General features: G+C 43.7%; 2 protein-coding genes across 16 annotated transcripts in view; one reads left to right on the top strand and one right to left on the bottom strand.

Annotated features, from left to right (window-relative positions):
• The window catches only part of SPAST (spastin), a 675354-nt gene extending 666438 nt beyond the window's left edge, over nt 1-8916 (bottom strand). The window contains exon 1 of one of the 4 annotated variants that reach the window (XM_085611993.1): nt 8368-8916. In XM_085611993.1, the coding sequence (XP_085468119.1) occupies nt 8368-8737 (370 nt within the window). In that variant the 5' untranslated portion in view covers nt 8738-8916. The remainder of the gene's footprint in view (nt 1-8367) is intronic. The other 3 variants (XM_085611996.1, XM_085611991.1, XM_085611990.1) reach the window with 3 other exon arrangements.
• Nucleotides 8216-27917, top strand: part of DPY30 (dpy-30 histone methyltransferase complex regulatory subunit) — a 215811-nt gene continuing 196109 nt past the window's right edge. For 3 of the 12 annotated variants that reach the window (XM_085612006.1, XM_085612009.1, XM_085612002.1), the window contains exon 1: nt 10230-10364. Coding sequence is in view for 4 of the 12 variants with exons in the window: in XM_085612000.1 (XP_085468126.1) it covers nt 9818-9838 (21 nt within the window). In the remaining 8 variants the exon portion in view is untranslated. Of the gene's footprint in view, nt 8283-9758; nt 9839-10229; nt 10365-11030; nt 11050-27917 lie in introns of those variants that run through there. The other 9 variants (XM_085612012.1, XM_085612007.1, XM_085612011.1 and 6 more) reach the window with 8 other exon arrangements.

The raw sequence follows: 27917 nt of genomic DNA, 5'->3' as shown, positions 1-27917 counted from the left end.
ATATTATTTGTTTTTATTGGGTTTTTCAAACATTTCTTTTATATTTTTAATAATATTTTTTTAACCTATATGTTCAAAACTTTCTTTTATATTTTTTTTCCCATTTTTTTGGGATCCGCGCACCCAACGCGAGAGAATCCGTGCACCCAACGCGATAGGATGCGCGCACCATGCGCGCATTTCGGCGTTTAAAAACAAAAAAGGGGGGTGCCCCAGGGGGTCCTTCTGGGACCAATTACAAGAAAAAAAGTTTTGCTCTGCCTGTCTAGATAATAATAAGTAGATTAAATCTTTCTGATATATAACCCTCAAAGTCACTCAGGCTGGACCATTCGAGAGAGAGCACACCAAGTATATAATTGAAGATTATAATTTTTATTAGTAATTTTGTTGATGCATATAAAAGGAACAGAATATCCAGGAACAGTTCAATGTGGTATTTGAAAGGATATTTACAAAATCTAAAGCTGGCCCCATCAGGAAAATCAAAGGGGTATAAAAATAATCATATCACATTCATACTAACCAGGCAAAACATTCAACCTTACACAGCCAAAAATTAAACTACACCTTCATTTTCACCACATTTAAAATATACACACAGAAAAATACTCTCCACAAATAGTTGGTATACACTGTTAGGGTGATGGAAACAACTAAACAGTACAGTAGGACACGCCAACGCGCGTTTCGGTGCAATCACCCAGAAATGTGGGTGCCACCTTCTTCAGGGCGTGAATTTTATAAGTTTCTGTTGTCCGAGGGGCCTAGACTAAATCATATTATAGACCAGTGAAGTTGTCATGGACATCCAGGAACGATACTAGATGAGTCCAAAATGTCTAAAAACTGGTAAACGATTTGGTGGTAAATGAGGATGAACAACGCCAGCAACGATGATAACAAATTAAGAGTGTCAGAGATTCTGTATTGAAAGCAAGTAGCTTCTTTAAATGATTTCGAACTTTTGGTCTTTGCATAAGCATGGAAAGATGGCCGATCAAGATTCTTGTGGCGAAGAAAATAGAAACAGCGTTGCAATGATTCGCAGTCAACACTGTGATTCGTCAGTTTTATCGTGGCAATGTTTCTGATGTAAACATTCGCGACGGAGGCTGCAGATAAGCCGTGAGGGTAACGTCCTCTCAGGTAGGAAGTAACCGATACTTCCTTCTGGGACCCCCTAAGCAGATCTAGAGGGTCAGAGTATTTCCACTCTGCCCCCTTTATATGTTTTACACACTTATTCCCCTTGCTTCTTCAGCCTCGCTTCTACCGAGGCAGAAAATGGCCGCCAACAGTTCCTGGTTTTGCATGTAGACAGACACTCGACAACCAATTAGCATTCAGCGTGTGATCGTCAGGGTGCGCGCTCGGTTCGGGGAGGGTGCGCTTACGGTGCGGGTAGGGTGCGCAGATCCTCCCCGGCCATAGATATCACTAACTTTTTTACTCTAATTTTCTCAGGAACTACTGAACAGATTCACACCATTTATGCAAAAGGCACGAGTCTGAACTGAGGACTACCTCTTTGCCAAATTTGGTGTAATTCCGTTCAGCAGTTCGGGCTGTAGCTGCGACAACAGATCCTATGGGAAATTGCATGGGGAAAACGCGTTTTGGGACCCCCCTTTTTTCTCGGCCCCCGCTTGACGAATCACCACGAAACTTTCAGGGTCGGAGTGCAGCTGGCCAAAAGTTTGGAAAATTTCACGAAGATTCGTCAATCGGCGCCAGACTTATTGGGAATAGCATGTTGCGGCTTTCCTATGGAAAATAGGTCCCAACTATAACTATCTACTGGCGACTGCCAGTAGATAACACACACACACACACACACACACGTTTATTCGATCAATAAGATGATCATTTACATCAACAAAAAAGTCACAACCAGTTTAAGAATTCATTACAGCATAATAGTCAAATTTACAATAAAATAGGGTTCGCATCCTTCCATCAGTATAAAAATGTATAACATTTTGAAGTTTCATATAAGATTAAAAGAGAATTCCACATTTACATCAAATCTAAAATGTGCGAGTTCAAGGATTCTAAGCCCCAGTGATCCACTAGTGATCCTAGGACCGGCTTGCTTACATGATGATTTATTTTTCGCAGAGTAATGTTTTATCATTTTTAATCTCGTCGACCAGGCATGAAGCAAATGTGAGTCAAAGCCTTTGGTGTTAAATATTAAAAACCACTGAAATTTACCAGCTGTAGTTCACTGTGCTACCTCCATTTTGCGTCCCCTTAATGTACGGTTAATGACCGGACAGATTATATCACTCATAACGAAAGTTTCTTTAAGTTCTAGTCAGCTCCATACCTTAGAATGAGAGAGGTTGGAATCTCTTTTCTGGACTCAATAGTCTAACCCCCTGCAAGGGAAGTCGGAGAGCACTGGAGCTGGATTCTCTGCGAGGAGGACGACAGCGTCAGGTCAGTGCATCAGGCTGGAACTCGATCTCCTTCCATAATTGCCGTGGCGAACCGCGTAGTCTGGGTTGGATCGAATCCTCCGGGAACCACAATTTGCCAGGGCAAGTGCTGGTATATTTATACCTTGAAGGTGTCTAGGAATGCCAGTATTGACGTAAAAGTCGGCCAGAGGAACGTCATGAATGAATCCCTAAGGAATAGATGTTCATGCATACTTAATGAGTTCTTGGAGAAATCAATATTCAAGCTGAGGGAAATTCCTAAAGGCTTAAGGGTCTGGTTTTCCAAGAATTCATTGTGACGTGGATGGACGGATGTAGGTGGCCATGTCTGTATTTGGTTTGTATGGACTATGTCTAAATAAGGGCCGGATTTCTATGTCCAAATAAGGGCTATGTGAATTGTATCTATATAAGGGCATAAATCGGGAAACCTATATACGGAATCTAAATCCGCACACAACACTTATAATCTATTAAGAATGCAACAAGTTAAATCTTAACTGCAATATTGTTATCTATTTGACAAATGAAACACCTGTAAGGAATTCATTCGCAAAAGTTATATCAAGACCAGAAAAAGCAAGAACAAGTGATAACGCATAATGGAAAACTTGAGAGATCATTTTTCAATTGAACGTCAAGTGACATTAACATTTGGGTTCTAATGATAAAGAATAGATGCCAAGTCTGATCTATCAGCATCACCACTGCCTCTAAAAGCCATACCCAACTACAGAGCCCTTAAAGCGGAATAAGCCTTGAGTGGACGACGGAGTGCAGCACGAGGACTAAAGGTAAGGCCAATGATTCTGCAGCTTTTAACCTAGGTCGACATCTGCTTAGAAAATTAAGTAATACTATAAAATTTTAAAAACACTTTATAAATGTGAAACAATTTGAAACTAGTGGCTGAAAAAAAATTATTATCCTTAGCTTGAATTGAGGGAACAGCACAAACACAGCAAACAGAATCTCGTACGGACGACTGGTGGCCTCAAGTGGTGTAAAGGTATGCACCAACAAAGAGCACGCAGGAGGAGCATATTGCATATGATATGCTAGAGTTCAGCATATCACTTAACATTTTTTTGATAAACACATTTTTATTGATTTAAAAAAAAAAAACAAAAAAAAAAAAACATAGGAACAATTCTGCCAATATACGGAAATCACAGGCTTGAGTTCATTCGCACGTTCATTGCACCCCCGGCTCACTGTCCCCGCGAAAGTACAAAGACAGAAGTTAGGACCAGGTTAAGCTGGACCCTCCACATTCCCCAACCACTTTCCCCACACTCTGCGGTATTTCTTAACGCACCCCTTAGCTTTATAAAGGGCTTTTTCTTGGGTCGCGCACCAGTCCACCCCACTTCGCCACCTTTCCAGGGTGGGTGGGTCAGGGCTTATCCAGGCCGCCGCAATGTCCCGCTTGGCCACCATCACAGCTGTATTAAAAAACAACTTATCATTCCTGGACCCATCAGTAATCCCCAGCAAGGAGTGACGTGGATCGTGAGGAACCTCCCATCCCAATACCTCCGTCAGCTCCACTTCAATGGCTCCCCAGAACTGGCCCAAGCGAGGACGCAACTAGACCATGTGGAGGAAGTCAGCACGGGCGTGGTTACATCTCGCACATGCCGCATCCGGACGCAAGCCCGCTCTATGCAAGCGCAGGGGAGTGAGGTACGCAGCGTGCAAGTAGTAGAGCCGAACCAACTTGAGTCTGGCTGAGACTGTGATTATTCTGGGGGCCATAAGGGCATCGCGCCAGTCCACCTCGTCAAGGGGGCTCACCCATTGGTCACTCAACATGTCTAGGGTTGTGGGAGTGTTGTTGAGGGTGCGATAAATGCGGGACACCCCCCCTTACCCAAGTCTCCCAACATCGTTTGGGCGACTATGGGGCTGTATTCGGGCAGCCTCGTATTGTCCGCAATATGCATTTGGAGGGCATGTCTCAATTGCAGATATTTATAAAACTGAGATGAATGGAGGGAGTAGCGATGTCAGAGCTCCTGGAAGGACATCATATGGCCCCTTACCCAGACGTCCCCGAGTTGGGCGATACCAATAAGGTCCCAGGTTCTAAACCCCTGCAGCCCACTAACCTCCCGGAGCCACGCCCCATGCCAGAGGGGGGTACATTGGGTTAGCTTCCCCGTCCATCCAGTATGACGGAGCGCTGCCCGCCAGGCCAAGAACACGGAGCGCGTCACGCTTGGCAGTCGGGTCGGAATGAGCCCCCCATACATCATGGCCTGGATGTCCACAAACACCAGTTCGCTCAGTTCCAGCCTGTATGCTGGATCCAACCAGCCCCCATTGAACCAGTCGTGGATGACCAGTAGACGCACCGCCAGGAAATACAAATTCAGGTGCATCATCCCCATGCCTCCATCGTAAGAGGGAATCTGACAAGTTGACAGAGCCACGCGGGCTCGCCCTCCGCTCCAGAGAAACTTGGTGATTAGACTGCCCAGTTCCCTGAACCATGCCCTGGAAAAACAAAAGGTGGTGTTCTGTAGGACGTAAAGGAACCTGGGGAGGATCATCATTATCACTTAACATTTTAGCAATGAAAATACATTTCGAAATGCTCCAGCCTACTCATTAATTACCACTGATTTTAAGATGTTGTTTGATGTATATTAATTGCTTTACTTGTGGGCATTGTTTTGAGGTTCAAACAGTAGAAATTGCTTCAGCTAAGGTCCCACGCCTGCTTCTGTGATTCAGTGGGGTGCACAGTTATCAAAAAGTTACAAAGCTGTACATTGCCTAAAAAGAAGAAATAACGTGTTTTAGATCCATTCCTAGTTTTGCCCGCCTTTGGTTATGTTGTAAATCGTTTCTTCTACATTCCACTGGTAAAAAAGCAATTCTTCCAAGGACCCATGCTTAAAGGTGCCCCCTCTCGAGCCCAGATCGTGATGTTCACAACACTGGGCGAGTCAAAGCAGATACAAAATACATTATACAGAATTAGATGCAAAATGTTTACTGTGATTAATATGTTTTTACATTTTGAGACACTTCAGTGGCCTCCAAAGACAAGCAGCATCTTCATGCTACAAAGCAAATCCTGAATGTGTTCCCCTTTAATTCACAAGATTTACTGTGCCGTTTTTTTAATCTCGCCTCGATTATTGTGCAGTGGTATATTCTTGTCTGTTTAAGGACACACTATATAAAATTAAGCAAATTAAAAACATGATCCCAGACGGATGTTAATCCTGAAAAAAAAACCTGACCATGTTTCTCCTGCACCTGCAATCGCTGTATCGGTTCCATAGCGAAGAGCAAATTCAATTTCAAGCATTGTGTCTTATAAATAAACCTTTTCAAGTATAACCATTGCTCCATGCCTACGCAATCAAAGTCTGAGAACATCTAATTCGCTCACACTGCTAGTTCCTTAATGTAAGCTACTTACCTTGTAGGTGGATTTTTGCAGCTGCAGGAGGACTCCGTAAGTTACATACTAGTTAACGAAAATGAATTGATCTGCATGTAACAAATACCAGCAAGGCCTACTCAGCCATCAATCCTTTTGAGGTCAGTAAACTAAGCACCATTGAACTTGGTGATACTAACACTTTCTGTTGCCAACTCTAGTGCCATGAAGCACTTAGGTATAAGCTGCGCTTTACCAAAACCCAAACAAGGCAACGCTTATAGCCTACTATTATTACAAAGTGCGTTCCATTGTTGTTAATATCTCTACAATTAAATGCACAAGTGCCCTCCACAGATTATTTTTTTGCAAATACTGTTAGCTGGCCTCCCTATAGAGTGCCTCAATGAGAAAGGTTTCCCAGAGTCAACTCATAAAGAATCAAGAATGAACGCAAAGTACTCAGCCTGAGAACAATACAGTGACACAGTTTCCGGTTTTCCATTAATAATCAATAATAATTGTTACTAACCTCCAATCTCTCTCATTTGCGTTCAGGAAGATCCAAATACCACAAGCACATCTTCCATGAAAAAGCATCACATTTCAGATCCCTCCTCGACTCAGCCAAAAACAGACCCAAAAACTTTTTGACCTCATCAAAAACCCAAACTTCTCTCCCCAAACCATCAAGCCTGAGGATTCTTCAAAGGAAGCAGCAGAATTTGCTATATTCTTTGATAAAAAGGTCAAATAACTGGTGGATCAGGTCACCTACCCCACCCCCATTGAGGAGCGAAAATCTCCTTGACGTGTTCCAGTCTGACTTCCTTCAAAATTGCAGCACTGAAACAGCCCTGTTGCAAGTGATTGATGATGCGCTGCATATACTCGATTCTGGGGAATCGTGCCTTCCGATTCTTCTTGACCTCTCTGTAGCCTTTGACACTTAATCACAACACCATCCTTAACACTTTTTAACAGAGAATGTGCGTGGAAGGCACAGTGCTTAAATGGTTTGCCTCTCGGACAGATCTCAAATGATCAAGATAGCATACAGTCTTTAGTCTCCATTGGCGGTAGGTCAAGGCGTCCCTCAAGGTTCCAGCCTTGCAACCACTTTGTTTAATCTCTATCTGGAACCATTAGGGAACCTCCTAAGTAAATCTGTAATCCACTACCATCTCTATGCGGATGACACTCAAATCTACCTCAAGGTGTCTTCCGCACACGATCTCCCACTACTCAACTCTATTCACAACTGGATGTTAGTTCACTAACTCATTCTCAATCCCTCCAAAACTGAATTCCTCCTCCTCCTCCTCCTATCTCCCCCCCCCCCCCCCCAATTCAATGCTGGATGGATCAGCTGAATATACTCCACAATAAACCCATCATTGTCGACAGCGCTAAATACCTAGGTGTCAAACTTGACAAAAGACTCAACCTAATCTCCCACATCAACTCCATTGCTAAGAACGCACGTTTCCAGCTGCCCCTTCTGTGGGGGATTAGTCGGTTCTTCCCGGATAAAGACCTCAAAACCTTGGTCCAATCGCTGGTTCTCTCTAGACTGGATTACTGCAATTCTTTACTGACTGGCCTACCCAAATCTCACCTCTCCCCCCTCAAATCCGTCCTCCATTCAGCAGCTCGCATTATTTCAGGGTCCAAACGAAGTGACCACATCACTCCGATCCTGTCTTCTCTTCGATGGCATCCCATCGAGGCAAGATCTATTTACAAAACTGACTGCATCACCCACAAAGCCTTGCACACTTCCTCCCCTCGTTATCTGGCGAATAAACTGAAAATGTCTGGAGGCTCAAGACCTTCTCGGAATGCGGAAAAGTTTCTGGTTGAGCCCCCTCCTTCAAAAGGCAAAGATCGATGGCTCAATCGTTCTTAGGTAATGCGGTGAGAATCTGGAACTCGCTTCCTCCATTACTACGTGTCACCATCTCTATCCGGATCTTCAAAACTGACCTCAAATCTCTTCTCTTCCAAAGACACTTTCAGAACTAATACCTTCATTCTCAGACATTCTCTAGGAAGTTCGTTCATCATTGTAAATTTGTAATATTTTCTTGTACATTCCTCACCCTAGCTTTCTGTGTTTGATATTGTGTTCTTGCCTTCTATGCTCTTACCCTACCTCTTCTAATTTCCTGTATATTTTTGTAACGTTCTATTTTGTAACATTTCTCTCCTGTAATGTACTGGTTCTATTGTCCAGCGCTCTGACACCTTCGGGTAAAGTCCGCGCTACATAAAAATGCATTAAATAAATAATTAAAATCACATCCCTCATCCGAATGAAGTACACTACGCATCTCGGGTCTCGCATAAACACACACACCCATAGGGCGGTGTCAAATGTTCGCGTCACCTGGAAAGCAAAAACATCCACGTGAATATGTTCTCAGCTGGCGAAGCAGGTAATGAGGCAGCGCGGTATAAACAAATCGGTCGTAGAATCAATCAGCATGTTATGTTGACAACGCAACCCACCCGCCCTCTCACCTTTGCGCTCCTCGTCGATGCGCAGACCCTGCGAGATGCATTCGAAGGCCTGTCGGTGAGCCGCCCGTACGCGCTCCGCCTGTCGCTCCTGCTCGGGCCCTTGAGAGCCGCAAGCCGCCATACCCGGGGCGATTCTTTGCCAGCACCAGGCGCACAACAATCCCACTTGCAGAGCGAGGAATCGCAGTAACGCGAAGACAGCCAGCAGAGGGTACGAGAGGTGCCGCAGGCCGCGCTTGTGCAGCGGGGCTTCCCGGGGCACTGGTGACGACAACTGTTTAGGGGTGACAGGACGGGCCGCAACTCTGCCAGGGCTGCCGCCAGACACCGGGCCGCGCTCCTGCTTGCCTCTCGAGCCCGGGGAATGCATTCACAGGGTAGTGTACGGCCAGGGTGCCCGGCACGCACACAACTGACAGCCTTCCCTGGCCCCACCCCTGCCCTCCCCCCCAGCGCAGCCCTCCGCCGCGAGCCACGCCTCTCCACGCTCTTCTCGAGGAGCGCCACCGCTGCTGTCTGTCGCACGCAGCCCCGCCCACTTGGGCGTCTGTCGCCTGTGCGATAACAGGGAGCTGTGTGAACAAAACTAAGGGGGGAACTTGATTGTTTAACTAGTTACGTGTACAATGACAAAAAGCGATTGCGTGAGTGACGTTGTTGGCCAGGTGGACGAGCAGTGTGATATGATGGTGTATTTGGGGAGATTAAATAGCTATTGACCAAGTTTAGTCACAAACGGCGCGCGTATATACCTAAAACATGAACGAATACAATTTACATTGAAGAAAGAGTCCTTCTTGACTTATACTTTACAACCATAGCATCGGAAGATGTTGTATCGTTAAAGTCAGAGTTGTGTAGTTGGGGAAGCAGGTCCGAGTCTCGACTTCATCTGATTCTGAACTACTTCCTTAATCTTTCTTTGCCTAAAAAACAAATAATCAAAAATGATGACCTTGCGAAATGTAAGTGATGCTCGTGTGAAACACTCAAATTTCGTCGGGTCGAGTTCGCGCTATATAAAACTATAAAAACACAGCAGTGATGTTTCACGTCTTATTTGTAATTTTGTTAATATCTAAGCTTTTGCAGCAAGTGTACATCAAAGCAGCTTTGGTGTGTGCTATGGAATTTGTTCTGTGGAAACGGGCTTCAAGACTTTTCCCAGTCAAATGTTTTACGTGTTATTTGGTTAATAGCTAAGCTTTCACAGCAAGTGTACATCAAAGCAGCTTTGGTTTCTATTGGCTTGTGTTATGGAATTTGTACTATGGAAACAGTCTTCAAGACCTTCCCAGACAAAAGAAGCTGCACTTGTTTCGCCTGACGCTAAGATGGCCGCCACGCAGTATAACGATTCTTTATACAGAGAGCGTTTTACTCGTTCGAGTAATGGGTGTCCAGAATCTTTGAAAGTGACAGCGATAATGAAGAAAACTGCCGTGCTTAAATGAGTTGGTTCATTAAATTGGTATGGCTTATTTATTACACTAGGATATCCCAGAGGATGCGACGCTATTTGAACATAACAGCTGCCCACTTTGGAAGTGGAGTACTAGAATTGGCTCAAAATCCAGTGGTTCTGAAAAAATCGCTTTACCCCCCCCCCCCCCCACCCTGTGCCTAAAAAGGAATGTGACCATGAGTCATGTAAAACAGCAGAAACATAGACGTGGTAATTTTATGTACGAGAATGCGGCAATACTGAACGTTTTACCTTGCATGTAGTATATTCTTGGAAATGGCATACCTAAGTAAATGTCTGTACTGTGTTAAAGTTAACCAGACTCTAGCAGACTGGCTAACCATTGAGTTCAGAATGTGGAAAAACGTGGAAGCTCTGTGCTTGTTAGTTGGACGAAGTCCCTCTCAAATATAGCCGCCATGTAAAGGAGGCATCCTTAGTCCTCTTTCCATTATGAACATCCCGCCCTCGCTCTGCGTCCTAGGCAGCAGCAACGATCGTCCAACACTGGTTGTTGCTGTGGCGTTTGCAGGTGAGAGAAGAGGGTTGTAGGGTATGGCAAGCAGGGAATGTATGTTGCGTCGGCCTGCTATTCATTTGATATCGTTTTGCTGACAGAGTGGTTCTGTTTGTGTCCAAAGAGCTGCTCAGCTCCTTGGCGGCTGAATGCAAGAGACCCTACTTACTGTTGGACATTCGGAGTTCTTTGAGGGTCAATAAAAATAAATTTTGCGAAGACCCCACACCTCCCCGTTTAATATGAGAAGAGAACTCTACTGCTAGTTATTCCCATCCGCGTTATGGACGGCTGAGGATGCAGATTTACTTTACGCCAGAAGTTAAAGCGATACGAGCAAATGTATTTATTTATGCGTTTTTTATATAGCGCGAACTTTACCCGAAGGTGTCAGACCACTTTACAATAGAATATTACATTAAGACTTCAGAGTACATGAATTGCATTAAAAAAACGTTAGTTGTGTGAACATGTAACTCATTGTTATTCTCCAACCTCCGTTTCTAGTCCCAAAAACATTACATGAGAAGTGTGTGCATGCATATTGAGAACGAAGGTTTGATATATTTACATATATAGATATATCCCAAATGTACTTTGCAGCAATTAGGAGAGGGGGAGGTCACTGCTCATCGTACACAGCTAATCCTCTACTACAATGGATAAAGCCCTGTAGTTTCAAGATCCTGTGCGTGGATGGGTAAGGTAGCGGGTTTTCAGGTCTCACCTGACAGCGTACATGCACTGTTGCTACAAGGGAAATTGCTTACAGTAAAGGGCTTGGAGCCCGCCCATTGCTCATCATTTGTTGGCTTTCTTTGTCAGTCTTATTTGTTGATTCCTAATTGCTCAGCGCGGGGTTGGCTTACTATTCCCTGTGTGGAGCACGGACCAAGCACAGATTGATTCATTTTAGTTAGTGTCCGACCACTGCTTGTATTCGGTTTCAGGTACTATTTCCCACCCACCACTCTCCCTTTGTCCATGTTTCTTTCCCGCTTCCACTCCCACCCTATGTGGTCTGTGCCACCCACATATCCCTTTCTTTAAGAACAAAATCTGGATGCGTCTTAGTGCATTTTTTACTCTACCTCCCTCCAGTTGTGTGTTCAGTCCCAGCCTCCCTCCTGTATTGTCCACCTCCATCTGCCATAAGAAAAAAAGAGTTATGACATGGCCAGTGCCAGCGGCATCCTAGCATTTTTTTCCTTTACTTTTAACTCCACTTCTCTGTCAATCTGACCACAGTTCTTCATAGCAGAACCCAAAAGGAAACCATCGTCCTCTGAGAATGATAGTAAGGGAAAGTGGTGTTTAGACTTTGAATAATTTGTTCATTGACACAAGTCAGCTAGGGCTGGTAGATTTAATGCCCAGACCATATACACTTTAAAGACACTGGCCGTCTTCCATCCTAAGGGAAGTCTTATTGTATGAGGCAGTCTCTTTTGGTGAGCTGTTTAGACCTATTTGCCACCCTCCCTTTTGTTTCCGCTGAGTTGCTGAGCACAAGGTACAGTTTCCTCTTGTGCTTTACCTGAAACGCTGTACTTTGAAGTCCAACAGAACCTTATAAAATGGGTCCATAACAATTCCGTAAAACCTCAGTGTCCATGTGGTAAGCTGTTTACCACATCTAGTCACACCTGCGTGAATCTAAACTGCATAGCAATCTATGTTCTCTATAGTGCACGCGCTCACTCTGCATTCTCTAGGTGCCCATTGTCTTTTGCAGAGAGCGCAGGCCAGTCCAAAGACATTAAAGAACATTTGGAATCTAAAACTTTAACTGCTTATCTTTTTTAAAAAGCGCCCATGTGAAAAGGCAGTATGCGGTTGCTGGATGACACACCAAGGAAGATAAAGGAACCCAGCTAGGAAGGGGGCCAGGCATTTCCTATACTCTAATGTGAGCAAGCTGTGCAAGTGACAAACGTGCAGGGGGCAAGGGAGGTCTTCTGAAATATTTGAAAGGCTACTCTGCTGTTTATTTCACAATTAGAGATACAAGAGCCATATATTTAGAAGTAGTCAAGACAAGTTTATAGTCTCACTTGGGTGCCTAGAAAATGTTAGGAGTGAATGTAAATCATGCAATAAACACCATGTAGAATTATGAAAAAGCCTTTTCAACATTCAAGAAAGTGTATTTTTTAACGTTTCACCTTACTGCATCAGGGTACGTAATTGAGAGACATTATTAAATGTGATTGTTTTTTAAAATGAGCTTGGACACATTCATGGTTCTCACTCTGCAGAGGTGTGGACTTTAATAAAATATCTAATTGTCCATGGGGCAGGTTGCTTCATAAACCTACTTGCCCTGTAACAAAATCCACTTGCCCCCTTGGTGCCTAGTAGTGCAGCGACAAATTATGGCAACAATCTCAATATATAAGAGCTCTGATATAGCCTCTTTGATTATGCGAAGGCTCGTACCATAGTAGTGTTTGAATACTTACAATCCCCTTATGTTGCCACATTTCTGCAGATCTACATACTGGGGCTGAAGGTAGGGGTAAGGAATAGTTCCAGGGTTAGAATGCCCTTTTTAGTCTGTGCAAACCTACTAACATGCATGTTTTAAGGGGTTTCAACAACTGTTCTCTAATCTTATCCCATACTGAGAAATGTTGAAAATGTACTCCTGACAACGGCAGACGTAAACCTCTTCCAGAGTTGGAGGGGGGGGGGGGAGTGGTTGGAGGGAAGGTGAACTTGCAAACACTCAGATTTTCGCATGAGCAAATCTACACATGCAAATTTGCTCATGCTAAAATGCAGTTCATAAATATTTTCTAGGCATACTATTTCTTTTCCTACTTCTGTAAATTCTTGGGAATTCACAAAAGCCGTATAGCTTCACTTAATGCAAGGACATGTACCATGGGTGCCCTTTTGAGACTTTCTTTAATAATTGTGCCTCTAATTTGGTCTGGCGCGGACTGTGAGCTTTTGTGTTTATTAAAATTCTGTCTCCCTCTCTGTATCGTCTGGCTTCACTATGAGTGACAGCATTCTGCTCTTTCTCAAGGAGCATATCTGCACACAAAGTAGTTTTGTTCAGTACCAGTAACTACTGTGGCAGTGTATGCTTTTTGAGACCAAAAAACAATGTTTGCTTTTGCCAATGTTTGTTATAATGGTGAGGACCCAGCAGCTCCCACACCAATAAGGTTTTTTAAAAAAATGCCAAATCAAGTCACACTGACAAAACTAAAAAGCTGGCCGCCAATTTCAGACCTACTGGCTTTACCAATGCTTGTTTGTTTCCCATAATCTTATTGAAACTGGTTGCACTGATTTTCCATTATGAATATTTTTTAGAAATACTAGCATGCATCAACACATGTTACTTAATGATGCTGCAAAGAAATGCTACCTGAAATTACCGAAATGTTTTTTTCCTGGTTTCATCTTTTTTAATTAACTTTTTATTTTGAAAGCAAAGAATCCTCAATCTTGCTTTCAAGCTTCTGGAAATATTTGCATCAAATCAGAGAGCATTCTGGGAGTATTATAAATAGCCTTATATTGCTAAATTTTGAAAACGTGTGTACACATTTTTATACTGGAACCACTGTCAGTAGTGCAGTCAGAGCTTACAACATTTACTTAGAGCGCTCACCCCAATAATAAAGGCTATCAATCAATGAACCATAAATGCAAGTTTGGACGGCATTTACATATGGGCAAAAATATTACATTAACGGCAGACAGGGTTTTTGCTGCAGGGGGTTGGGCGTACTTGTCCCAAGGACAAAATAAACATGAAAACTTGTTGCCCTTGACCCCAAACAATATGCCCTGGGCGTCGGGCTATAGGAATTCCACATCCCTGCTCTGAGAACAAATCAAGAGGCAAGTCAGTTGTTTTATGCACCCAGTATGTAGCCTAGATTCTTATTTTACCTGGAGCAAAATTATAGTCTATTAAATTAACACAGAAGAGGATTTTGGGTAGCTCACTTACTGAACAAATGTATTTGAAGGTGCTTTTATATGTGATCATGCAGAAAAAGGAAGCGTAATGAAATTAAATATTTGCATAGAATCCAGTGCTGAAATTGGGGGATTTTTTTTGTCACACCCATAAATTAGTAGTCAAGATGTGGCAGAGGAAGGGAGTCGAGTCACGTAAGGCAGATGAAAACAGAGTCTGATGGTTGGCTTATACATTTATTGAAAAAATATATCCTACAAAGAAATTGGCAATAGGGACACGTGACAGTACACCTGTTGTAGCTTACTTAATTGGTCACAAAGCGGTTGCATTTTAAAATAATGCAGCAGCGCTTATTTATGGAAGTGAGTGTGAAAGACATATAGGATCTCAGTTTGCATATATGTCCCTTTACATCCTATTACCTGCACTTGATGGATCATGTTAGGTTGCAGCCCGGTTTTACGGTCGAGTTTTAGATGGTTGTTGATTATATTTTTTATGATGGAGACTAGGTGGGATTGTCAGTTGTCCCAACATGACACTTTCAACACCACAGTTCTCCTGATCTTATTGCTGTAGGTGGACACAGCAACCATAAGTTAGTTGGCTGCATAAGCTCGACAAACTGTACAGCTACCTAGGAGCTTGTGTCAGGAGGATGTAGCCAAGCTTTAATTTCAGGACAGAGAAAATTTACACCAATGTGGAAGTTACTGAAATTAGGAAACTAATGTGGTTAGAACCTTTCTACCATATTATTTATACTGCTGGACCCTAAATATTCCACTTTTTGATTGTAGAGACCTCTATATGTGACAGAGCAGCTGTCATGTGAACGTAACGATGTTTGTCTTTTTTATGGACACTAAGATGCCAATGTGAATCAAAAAAATTTATTTTAGCATTTGATAGCTTATGCATTGCCCTCACTTGCGAAGTGATTTGACGCATGTCTTAGGTGCACAAAGCTTTGGAGGTGGTTCACGCACACGGAGGAACAAAATTAGAGGCAGCATGCTGAATTTCCACATAATGATAGAAGTAGCTCTAATATGATCTCTAGCAATAGTCCGAAACAATACATTCAGAATGGGTACTCCAGTAACACATCACACATTGTGGCATTTCTACTGGATTTATAGCAGCATGCTAATTGTATGTTGGAATGCTTTTCTGCTAGAAAGATGTGTAAAAGTACACACGTATGGTTCAGGGCTGAGGGCTTGGTGAGCCCAGAATAAGGTGCAGATTAACTCTGCAAATAGCCCCCTTTAAAGAGAAGCAAGATAGTCACAAGCTTCTAAGCAGTTATGCGCAACCTTCATTCAGAGTTTAACCGTACCCAGGCCCACTGCTGCCGAGCCCAGAAATAAATGGCCTGCTGTGTGCAGATGGAGTGGTCCTTGTTATAAACTTAGAAAGTGTCTGAGACTTGTGCTGCTGACAAAGCTGAAGAATAACAAAGTTTAGTAATCCAAAGGCAGAAAATATATATGTTAAAATTTTCAGTGTGCATGCTAATAGACGCAATTCAGACGGTAAACTCTCGATTTGTGAAGTCAAGAAGGACTTTATTTTAGGTATCTCCCACCAGAAATTGCCTGTGCTTTAATGTGTCGGGAGGGGAAATTATTTTTTTAATTAAATCTCCCACTTTCCTTTTCTAAAATGTTGACCTGTATGAATCGGTGATGCAAGACCAGAACACATTGTAAACAATGCATACTCCACCATAAGGATGGTGGTTATGGTAGCATTAGAATGGCTGTCAAATTGATGCGCAGCAGCTAGATTGCAGGTGTTGCCGAGCACACAGCTTTTACTTGTCGGTGAAAGCCTCTTGTGGAGCATTCCAAAAACATACAGTGGGGTTAAAGCCCACTCATTGCTTACCACTGGGTGGCTGATTCTGGCCTATTGATATTGGTGTGTTATCGACGAAAGTATTGGCCTATGCCGATGATGTGGCCATTTTAACGACAAATCCCTCTGAGGCCATTCAGGAAATCGAATCAATCACTCAGTCCTTTGGCCTCTTTTCAGGTTATTCCCTCAACAAGGATAAAACAATGGTTCTGTGCACAAATAATACTGTCTTTGATAGTCCCCTAAGAGTGAAACAAGCTACTTATTTAGGTATATGTCTCTCTTCTGATGTAAGTGAAATTGATCATCTTAACTATACTCCCTTGATTAATAAAATTAAGGTTGACCTTAGGAGAATAGATAATTTACATCTATCTATAATTGGCAGGGCCAATTATTTAAAAATGAATATTTTTCCAAGAATACTCTATCTGTTTCGAGCAATCCCGCTTTTACCCCGAGATAGCTTTATTAAGATTATTGATTCCTCCATGTCTAAGTTTATATGGAGCTTTGGAAAGATCAGAAGAGCCCTATCGTTTTTGACTGCCCCAGAGGAGAGGTGGTCTCGGGATTCCCAGTTTAAAATTATACTTATGGGCAACATTCCTTCAACAAATGGCTCCACTATTTAGGTATAAAACTACCATCTCGCCTAGTATGGAATATTATATCCCTTCTATTTATGAGCTGAGTCTTGGAAATAAATGTCAAGGTTTATTTTTAAGGCAGGTTGAGCAACTATACTACAAAAAAATCAAATTAAGGGTAGTCACAGATGCTTGGAAGGTTTGGAAATCTGTATCTAAATATTTATCGATTCCAAAATACTCGAAATATACTCCCTTATGGCGTAGTGCAATTATACCTGTTAGTCTTAACGACCCTACCACCCATAGGTGGGAACTTTTAGGTATTAATACAGTGGATGATTTCTTTGGCAATGACATCACTTTGTCATTTGGACGGTTACAACAGAAGTTTAATGTTCCTTCCACTGACTTTTTGAAATACCTGCAGGTGTTTACAAGCATTCGTGACCGGACGCCCAGTATTAAATTGGATGACATTAAGCTGTTCTCTATTATTGGGAAACATTCCACTAGGATTGGCACTTTTTATCAACTGCTGAACCAAAATACTCCAGATGATTTAGAACGGGTTGAACAGGCCTGGGCTATAAGATTAGCTAATCCAAATGTTGATGTTGATCTTTCCCTGGTTCTTTCATCTGAGCTTTTTATTCCCTCGAATCTTAAAGCCCAATATTACAGAGTTCTTTATAACCTCTATTTTACCCCCGCAAAGCTATTTTCTTGGGGTCTTCGGGCTGATGATAGCTGTCCGAGATGTAATCAACCCCAAGCGAATTTAGTACATATGTTTGCAAGCTGTCCCAAATTAGATCTATTAAAAGCTTCGTTCATGGGCTTTTGGAACCGATTATTTGGTCATCATATTCAAGACTCGATAACTCTTTATTTATTGGGACATGATGAATCGCTCGGTCATAATATGGAAGAACAAAGGATACTTTTTTTGGGTACTGCTATTTTTCGTATTATTTTAGCTGCACGGTGGAAAGACACAGATTCACCTACTTTTCAGATGTGGCTTAGCCGATTTTTAGCGACATACAAACAGGAGCTTTTAATTTATAGCTCTAGAGGTAAAAAAGCCCGGCTTCTCGGGGCCCAGATTTGGGCTCCTATTTCTAAATGGTATTTAAAACATAGATCTAATGATCCACCTCTTTTGAACTAAACAAGTTATCTGCTGGGCTTTATATTTGCTTATTTGTTTAAATTTTGATTTGAATCCTTATTTCAGATTTGTTATTGTATTTCTATGTACTGTTTGACGTATTATGCTGTATGAATTTTGCTCGATTAAAATAAAATAAAAAAAAAAAATAAAAAAGCAAATAGCCCCCTTTAAAGAGAAGCAAGATAGTCACAAGCTTCTAAGCAGTTATGCGCAACCTTCATTCAGAGTTTAACCTTACCCAGGCCCACTGCTGCCGAGCCCAGAAATAAATGGCCTGCTGTGTGCAGATGGAGTGGTCCTTGTTATAAACTTAGAAAGTGTCTGAGACTTGTGCTGCTGACAAAGCTGAAGAATAACAAAGTTTAGTAATCCAAAGGCAGAAAATATATATGTTAAAATTTTCAGTGTGCATGCTAATAGACGCAATTCAGACGGTAAACTCTCGATTTGTGAAGTCAAGAAGGACTTTATTTTAGGTATCTCCCACCAGAAATTGCCTGTGCTTTAATGTGTCGGGAGGGGAAATTATTTTTTTTATTAAATCTCCCACTTTCCTTTTCTAAAATGTTGACCTGTATGAATCGGTGATGCAAGACCAGAACACATTGTAAACAATGCATACTCCACCATAAGGATGGTGGTTATGGTGCCTCACTCGTGTGGGAGGCCCAAGTACCCGCGACAGGCAAGGGTCCAAAACGTAGTGCGCCTCAACAGGCAAGGGTCCTAAACGTAGTGCTCCTCACTACGTTTTGGACCCTTGCCCGTGGCGGGTCCTTAGGCCTCCCACACGAGTGAGGCACCGTTTTTATCAGGAGACCCGGGGGAACGCTGGGTGGTAGGAAATTTGTGTCAGCCCGGTGATGCTACAACTTTCCCACACAATAATGTGTGAAAAAGGTGATTTATTTTTTTCAGCTGAATTTGAGGTTTGCAGGGCATTCTGGGTAAGGAAACGTTGGAGGATCCACGCAAACCATACCTCCCTGGAATCCCCCGGGTGTCTAGTTTTCAGAAATGTGTGGGTTTGGTAGGTTCCCCTAGGTGGCCGCCGAGCACCGGGCCAAAAACCCAGGTGACCCCCTTGCAAAACAAGGTTGTTTTGAGGTAGGCAATTTTCATGTCGCCTCAATAAGTTTTGGGCCCTTACCTGTCGCGGGTACTTGGGCCTCCCACACGAGTGAGGTACCGTTTTTATCGGGAGACACTGGGGAACACTGGGTGGTAGGAAATTTGTCAGCCCGCTGATGCCACAACTTTCCCACACAAAAATGTGTGAAAAAGGCACATTTTTTGGCTAAATTTGAGGTTTGCAGGGCATTCTGGGTAAGGAAACGTTGGGAGATCCACACAAGCCATACCTCCCTGGAATCCCCAGGGTGTCTAGTTTTCAGAAATGTGTGGGTTTGCTAGGTTTCCCTAGGTGCCGGCAGAGCTATGGTTCAAAATCTACAGCTAGAAACTTTGCCTAAAAAGGTTAATTTTTCGCGACAAAATTGAGGTGTGTCCACGTTACGTTTTGCGCCGTTTCCTGTCGCGGGCACTAGGCTGACCCACACAAGTGAGGTACCATTTTTCTCGGAAGACTTTGGGGAACGCGGGCTGGGTGGAAATTTCTGGATCCATGCAGATTCTAGAACTTTCCACCAGAGAAATGTGGGGAAAAAGTGTTTTTTTGGCAATTTTTTAGTTTTGCAAGGGATTCTGGGTAACAGAACCTGGTGGGAGGCAGTCAAGTCACCCCATCCTGGATTCCCCTGGGTGTCTAGTTTTCAAAAATGTATAGGTTTGCTAGGTTTCCCTAGGTGCCGGCAGAGCTTGGGTTAAAAAACTACAGCTAGGCACTTTGCTAAAAAAGGGTAATTTTGCATTGTGAAAATGTGGTGTGTTCATGTTGGGTTTTGAGCCATTTCCTGTCGTGGGCACTATGCCTACCCCTACAAGTGAGGTACCATTGTTATCGGGAGACTTGGGGTAATTCAGATTTGTAAAGGACCTGTTATTACCTATTGACTTTCGATGCATTTCTGCCTTCCAAATTAAAGACATTGTGTAAAAACGAAGTCATTCTAAAAAAATTACTGATAATTCTCATGCTAGTATGAGTATTCCCAAATTCGGAAATGTGCAAATATCTACTGTTTCTAAACTCTATATTTTGTTCCCATTTCAGAAATACATAGGTGTCTTTCATACCGATTTTTCCATGTACACATTTTTACAGAATAATTACTATATACCCGGTACATAATAAAAAAACATTGCAAGTTGCTGCTCAGTTTTTGGCTCTGGGTTCGTCTGGTTCTTGGTGAACCTACAATTCCTATATATATATCCCCACAACCAGTAATGTCCAGCGGATGTAACGGTACATTGCTTTCAAAGAGCTGTCATAATTAGAAGAAGTTACAGGTGAAAACGTTGACACAAAAGGCACTTTTTTTCAACAAACTTTCAATTTATCCTATATTTAACTGTTAGTTTCTATAAAGAAACCTTGATGGATCTACACATATGACCCCTTGCTGAATTCAGAATTTTGTCTACTTTTCTAAAATGTATAGCTTTCCAGGATCCATTATTGCTTTTGTACCCATTTCTACCATTAACTGGAAGGAGGTCGAAAGCACAAAAAATAGTAAAAATAGGCTATGTCCCAGAAAAATGCCAAAACTGTGTAAAAAATGTTGGGTTTCTGACAAAAGTCTGGTATCCCCTAAAAGCTGGGAAAATGGTGATTTCAGCCCCACACACCCTTTTTTGATAACACTTGCAGCGAAAAACCCAGATGCTTTCATTTGCAGCCCGTTTTTCCCATTTCCCCCCAAAAAACCTACATTTTGCTGTATTTTGGCTCATTTCTGTGACCCCTCCAGGGGAATCCACAAACCCTGAGTACCTTCAGAATCCCCACGATGTTGGAAGAAAAGGACGCAAATTTGGCGTGGATACCTTATGTGGTCAAAAAGTTACAGGGGCCTCAGCGCGCACTACCCCAAATAGCCAAAAAAGGGCGTGGCACAGGAGGGGGAAAAGGCCTGCCAGCGAAGGGGTTAATTGGTGATGTGCAAATTGTAAATATTATTGCTGAAACCCAATTTTCAAACATTGTTTATGTGCTATTATCAGTAAAACTACAGGTTGGTGGGAAACTTGTGGCCATTTAAATGCAAAATATGCAATCTGTAAATGACAGTGCACTACCACTTCATGCTTTGCTTATATATGTATGAAAAGTGATTTTTTTTAAACATGAACGGAGAATTATTACTGCTCCTGGTCAGATGACAAGGCTATTAGAGAACTAAGAAGCAAGCCAGGGATCATTTGTACCCTATATATGGACTCTATTCTTGTTCTACATGGAGCAAACATTTAGTCTAGTAAATAGTTTTTTTTGTACAGCAGAAATAGTAAACTTGCATATTTGAAGATGCTCTTTTATGTGATACAAAAAAGTGGCTTCAAATGACAAAAAATTTGCTTAGGATCACACAATTTGAGACTAGTTCACGGGTCAAGTACATTACAGTTAGTTTGAGTAGATTATTAAAGTTACTAGACCTACAGGTCTAGTAACTTTTTAATGATTTTTCGAGCCCTGATTAGCAGACACAAAGTTTTTCAACCCTATACCATAACTGTAAGTATTTAAAAGGTAACTGCATATAGGCGCTATGCAATAACTATAGGCACAAAAAGGGCAACAGTAGAATACAGGAGTCAGTGGGCGCTATACCATAACTTTAGGCACTAGAAGGGTAACATTAGCGTACAGGAAGTTGTTAGGCACTAAACCATGTTTGTAAACTTAACATGCTCATATGCACCACTATTAAGTGCAGGTATAATGCTGCTGCATTGCCAACAGGCTGTCCAGCAAGATTACCGATTTGGATTTTATCAAATATCAAAGTACATTTCCTATCGTTGCACTACAGAAGACACTTGGCTGATTGATCCATCACACTTTCAAGGATACCTATGATTTTTCGCACCAGCGGTCAAGGGGGCAAGATCTGGTCATCTGCAGGGAGGCCTCGCAACTACTTGAATAACAGGAGTACAACCTTAGCCCACTTAGTTGGCCCGACTGAATCTATTGCAATAAAAATATCTGCTCCGAGGGGGCTGCCATGGAATGGGTGCAAGGTCATTGTAATAATAAACACTTGTATACACCGAACACGAAAATCAAGGCTGCAAAACAACTGACTGACTTCCTAGAGCCATGTATAAGTGAGGTCAACACACAAGACATGATACTCCCAGGGGACTTCAATTTACACCTAAGCGGCTCATCGAAAGCGGAGGAAGTGTTTATACAAAACCGGTTATGGAATATTCCACCACAGGGGAAGAGTTTATCAGAACTGCCAACAAAAATAAGCCAGCGCCTTATAGAGGACTTCAAGCACCTCAATCTTAGAGAAGGAAATGGCAGGAGTACAGGTGACAATTCTCTGGCAATCGCTCATTACTCATCAACCAAAAACTCAACACTAGATTATACCTTTGTGTCCTTAACCTTGTTCAATGAAATTGTCACATTTAGCATGGGCGACAAAGCGGACAGCCACCATCGGCCCCAGGAACTCACTCTCTACACAAATGTGCCTAAGTTCTCAATCGAATGGCCCACAGGGAACGCATTTCACAATCAATCATAGGAAAATAAAATTCGCCCAAGCATCGCAAGGGAGCTTCTAGCAAACTGCAACACTTTTATTTGAAGCACAGGAAGGGGGCAACGAAAAAGAGAAATGGCTGAACTTTACAACTTCAATGGCGGAGTCTTTTGCTGCTCCAATCAAACCAAGAGTACAGCCGAGCTACAGCAGCACAACTAACTTTACAAAACTGTAAAAAATAAAAATAAGATCCTTAAAAAAGCAATCGTACGTTGCGGCAAATTCAACGAAATCCAACTGACTCCACAAACCTAGCCAATTTACGATTGCAGAAAGCCCAGCTAAAGCAAGCAACATGGGTGGCTAAGAGAGCCTCTGAGGACACACTATGGGCGAAACTGCATGCCGGCATCAAATAGAGCAACAGCGCAAGATTCTGGGGGACAATAAACCGTTTCATTCGCCCTGTAAATGAGGGATTATCATCCAGCATATCAGAAGAGGACTGGGCAACCTACCTTGGAATCATTTCCGTCAAGACGAGACCTCACTGCCTACAGGAGCTAGGTCGGCTGCAACTCAGAGAAAAAACACACTTGTGCACCAACCCAACGTGGGAAAAATAACTACCGGAAGGGGAAGAAGGCACAATGCCAGAAGTTACACCTCCAATCAACCATCCAAAAGCAATCAAAGGACAAATAGGGAAGGGAAGAAGAGATGGGGCACCGGGCCCCAATGGAATCCCGCTGGTGTTATACAAACAAGACCCAGACTACTGGGCAAAAGCACTCAGCCCTCTCTTCACTGAAATAAGGCAGACAGGCCTACTACCCCCGTCCTGGAGGGCCTCCATGATCTCGCCAATCTTCAAGTCAGGAGACAAAGCCCTGCCAAAGAATTACCGCTCAGGTGCTCTTTTGGATATGGAGGCAAGTTTCTTGCAGGAACTCTTCTGGAACAACTCCAGCAATGGGCCGAAGATAACTTGATTATTCCTCTTAATCAGAGTGGCTTCACAAAGTCTGTTGGACCTGTTACAAATATTGCGATGATGGCTCGGCTTTTTGATAATGCAGAGTATACAAAAATGCCGTTACACTTATGTTACATTGACTACAGGGCTGCCTTTGACCATGTAAACTGCAACAAATTATGGGCAAAACTTGCCAACTGTGGCATACCGCAACCATTGCTTAACCTGCTTATCAACTTGCACACGGACACCTGGATCCAAATAAAACGGGGTGGCGGGTCAACCCTTTCAAGACTGATACCAACAACGAAAGGACTCCAGCAAGGCTGTGTGCTGGCACCAACCCTGTTCCTTGCAGACCTTGTCCCACTACTAAAAGCTAGCAATTCACACGCCCCAAGGTTAGGGAACCTAGCGTTACCATGTCTACTCTACGCAGAAGACTTAGTCTAAATTAGCCAGACGAAGGAGGGTCTGCAGCTTCTTCTTACTACCACATTTTAATACTCCGAAGCTAACAGTCTGAGCATCAACCCGGAGGAAACTAAGACCATGACCATTAAAAAGAACTCTAAGAAAACACCGGCCTGGTTTTGGGGGCACACTTGCATAGATTCTGCACCAGAATATAAATACCTGGGAGTGGGTATTGACAGAGGTGGCCACTTTACTGCTCAAGGGACTCCATCAGTAGGAAGGTAACAGCCCTGGCAGTTTAATTAGAACCCTCAACTCCAAACTGAGTGGCCCATCACTCCTCCCACTAGCCGAAGTAATTCGGGCAAAACTCTTACCCACAATAGCTTATGGGAGTGAGGCACAGAGGGGCAGGGATTCCAAGCTACTAGATAGGACGGTTGCAACAGCGTGCAGAATAATCTTTGGTTTGCCAAAATATGTCTCTACTGCACAGATCAGGCTTGAGTTTGCTGTCCAAAAGCAGACCCTGGCAAGACAGGGATCATATGTCTTATTTTGGGACAAGGTACGAAAATCTGGACCAGGAACTCTCAATTGGTGCCTGTGTTTAGAGTTACAGCACAAAACATCACTACCGGCTGTAAAATATCTACAAACCAGTCTAATCATCCTAGGGCTAACCCACCTTTGGGAAACGCTCCTACCAACCATTGTCTTTTCCCAAAAATTGTATGGAAAACAGTAAAACTCCCATCGAGGATAAAGCAGCCTTACCTAAAAGGACGCACAGCTGGATGACTCTTGAGCACCTACTCCACCCCGCTGCTCAAAAATATTTAGCATTGGGGTACCGTAGATCAACCAAAATCCAATTTTTAAAGTACCGGCATGGCTTACTACCATGCACAAAGTACTTTCCACACTGGCTGAGGCCCAATTCGACTCCACCTGCCGTTTGTGCGGCACAGTACAGGAGGACATGCTGCACCTACTCTGTATTTGCAAAGAACTGACACTTTAGCGAAAACAACTTTAGAAACCATTTTTCAATCATAGAGGCATTCGCACGCGAAGACAAGCTGTGCTGGCCTGTTTTGCTCCAGAGGACCCGCAGCTGAATTGTCGGTAAAATTTAGGAGGCAGGTGGTGAAGAAAATGCCATAATTGCTGGAGGAACGCTCGGGCACTGACATTGCATTAGGCAGAGTGATATTTCCACCCAAACGCATGGTAGCTAAAAGTTATCCAGCAAACAAACTTCTACTATAAATTACATTGGTAATGGACGATTATCTGTTTTAAATCAAACTCCTTTTTAAAATAATTTTTTGTAATGTAATTATGATGAAACTTTTTATTGATATATTTTGTAGCAATGGTTTTAAGTAACTACGCTAATAAAAATAAACTTGAACTCATCAAACTGAACCGCCTATGGGCAGTTTTAATGCAGCTTCCATACGGTTTCCAAGGGAGTGCATGTGGATGGCTCTCAGCTGACAGATACCATTCCTAGCGCTATCACTCTGCCATTACTCCGTAGGCGAAAAACAATGGACTGAGTTTATTTGGCAAATATGCAAACGACTTCGTGCTGTGTGACGTGACCAGAGGATAACATTGCCTCATAAAGAAGGCAAACAGTGTTACCTGGTGGAGGGTATGGCATGAAATGGATTTAACATTGTGTGTGTGATCCTGGGAGTGTTTACCCACCTCTCAATTAATATGCTCTTTATTGTGAAGCAGGCAGATGCATCAATGTCGGAGCGAAGGCATTGATTGCCATGGCAAAAGTCACATGTTAAATGTGTGACTAAAGGCACCGGAAAGATACTGCATACATGCACAAATCACAAGTCGAGTTTGTTTTTTGTGCGTCAGATGGGGCAGAGAGGCAGCACATGCAAGTACACCAGAGACAGTGAGCAGGAGCAGCTGGGATCTGCGCCGTCTGGATGACCAAGAAGGACCATGAAGCGGTCGGGGAAAGGCGAGGAGTGACAACAGGGAAAGCACCAAAAACATAAGAAACAGGAGCTCTGAAGAGTGAAGTCCGGCCACTACACGGCCTCACCCTTCAGGCACTTACTCTTTCTAGTGGACAACCAAAAGGAACAATTAGTGAAATTGCAATGTGAGGAACAAGCCACACAGAGGAGGGACAATTGCAGAAATAGACCAATAAGAAGCCAGCATTTCTGAACGCCCCATATAACAACCAATGGGAATTTGTGGGTGTGCTAAAAGCCCACAGAAGAGAGACACTAGGTCTTGCAGACAGCGCAAGCCCTGTGGAAGCTCAACCTAAAAAAGGGATAAGCATTGAATGTTTGTCGAGGCCAAGTTCACTTTGCCAATGCCAGTTTATAAAATGTTTCTTAAGTTCTTGTTTAAAGTACACTGTGTTCATTGTGACAGTTGTGGTAAAAAACAAGTTCAAGGCTGCCTGAAGGACAAGCTGCGACCTGATACGCTGGCGCCACATCTCCGTGCTATGTTCCTCGCGGCCCGTTCGGCGGGTTCCCTCCCGCTGGACCAGCGTCTGGCCACTATCGTGGTTATTCATAAGGAGGGGAGGCCGCGGGATCGGGTCACGTCTTACAGGCCCATTTCTCTGTTGAATGCGGAGCCCAAAATTCTCGCCAAGGTGCTGGCTAATCGGCTGGTTAGCGTGGTGTGCGATCTGATTCACCAGGACCAGTCCGGCTTTATCCCTCATCGCAACACCGCGCTTAATCTGCGGCGTTTGCATGGGGTGCTCGCGCGGGTCCCGTTCATACGAGAGCCGGCCATTTTGGCGTCCTTGGACGCCACTATGGCGTTCGACACGCTTGAGTGGCCATATATTTGGGCGATGCTGGCGAAGTTTGGTTTTGGCCCGGGATTCATTGGTTGGGTGAAACTGTTATACTCCGGACCTCTGGCGCAGGTGGTGGTGAACGGTAGAGTGTCGGCTCCGTTTGAGCTGGGCAGGGGTACGCGGCAGGGCTGCCCGCTGTCGCCGCTCCTCTTCGCGCTTGCCTTGGAGCCCCTGGCGGAGTGGCTGCGATGGGATCCTTCCATTCGTGGTCTCCGTTGGACCCCTGAGTATGAGGATCGTGTATCCCTTTACGCAGATGATATCCTTTTATACCTTGCTTCCTCGCGTAAATCGCTGATTGTAGTAGTGGATGTTTTGCATTCCTTTGGCCGCAATTCTGGCCTAGTCATCAACTGGGCTAAATCCTGTGTGTATGTTCTCTCCGGGGAGACTCCTATCCTACCGCGGGGCTGCCCTATCCAGGTCGCTCCGCAGGGATTTAAGTACCTGGGTATCTTTATCACCCTGGACGCTGAGGCCCGATATAAACAAAATTTGCTCTCCCCCCCCCCCCCCCCCCCTCCAGCGCCTGAAGGAGGACGTGGCGCGTTGGAGGCGCTTGCCGCTCTCATCGCTTGGCCGTGCGGCATTGTTTAAGATGATGTTGCTGCCACGTTTCCTATATGCTTTACAGAACACGATGGACGTTGTCCCGGCGCGCTACTTTCGCGAGGTGGAGAGTCTGCAGCGCCACCTATTCTGGGATGGGAGGCCGCGTATCGCCCTTGCGAAGCTGACACTCCCGTGGTATGACGGGGGGGTCGCCCTCCCAGACATCAAACAGTACTACTGGGCCTCCCAGCTGGCCGCGATAAACCACGGCCTTTACGGGCCCGCTCTAAACCCGGCCTTTGAGATGGATAAACTATTACTGCCGGGTGGTGACTATAATCGGGCGCTTTATTCTCGATCGCTCGACGCGCGTCTGACGGGCCCTACGCGGGTCATTGTACGGGTGTGGCACGCGGCAAACTTGGCGATGGGGTGGAAGGATCGATTGACCCGGGCGACGCCAATGTATGCCTCTGAGCGGCTGGGCTCCCTGTGGACCTCGAAGGGCTTTGAGAAGTGGGACATGATAGGCATCAGCAGGGTGGGC

This window comes from Triturus cristatus, chromosome 6, assembly GCF_964204655.1.
Source record: "Triturus cristatus chromosome 6, aTriCri1.1, whole genome shotgun sequence".
Lineage (NCBI taxonomy): Eukaryota > Metazoa > Chordata > Amphibia > Caudata > Salamandridae > Triturus > Triturus cristatus.
The sequence above is the reverse complement of the archived record's forward strand: the minus strand, read 5'-3'. Positions and strand labels throughout refer to the sequence as shown.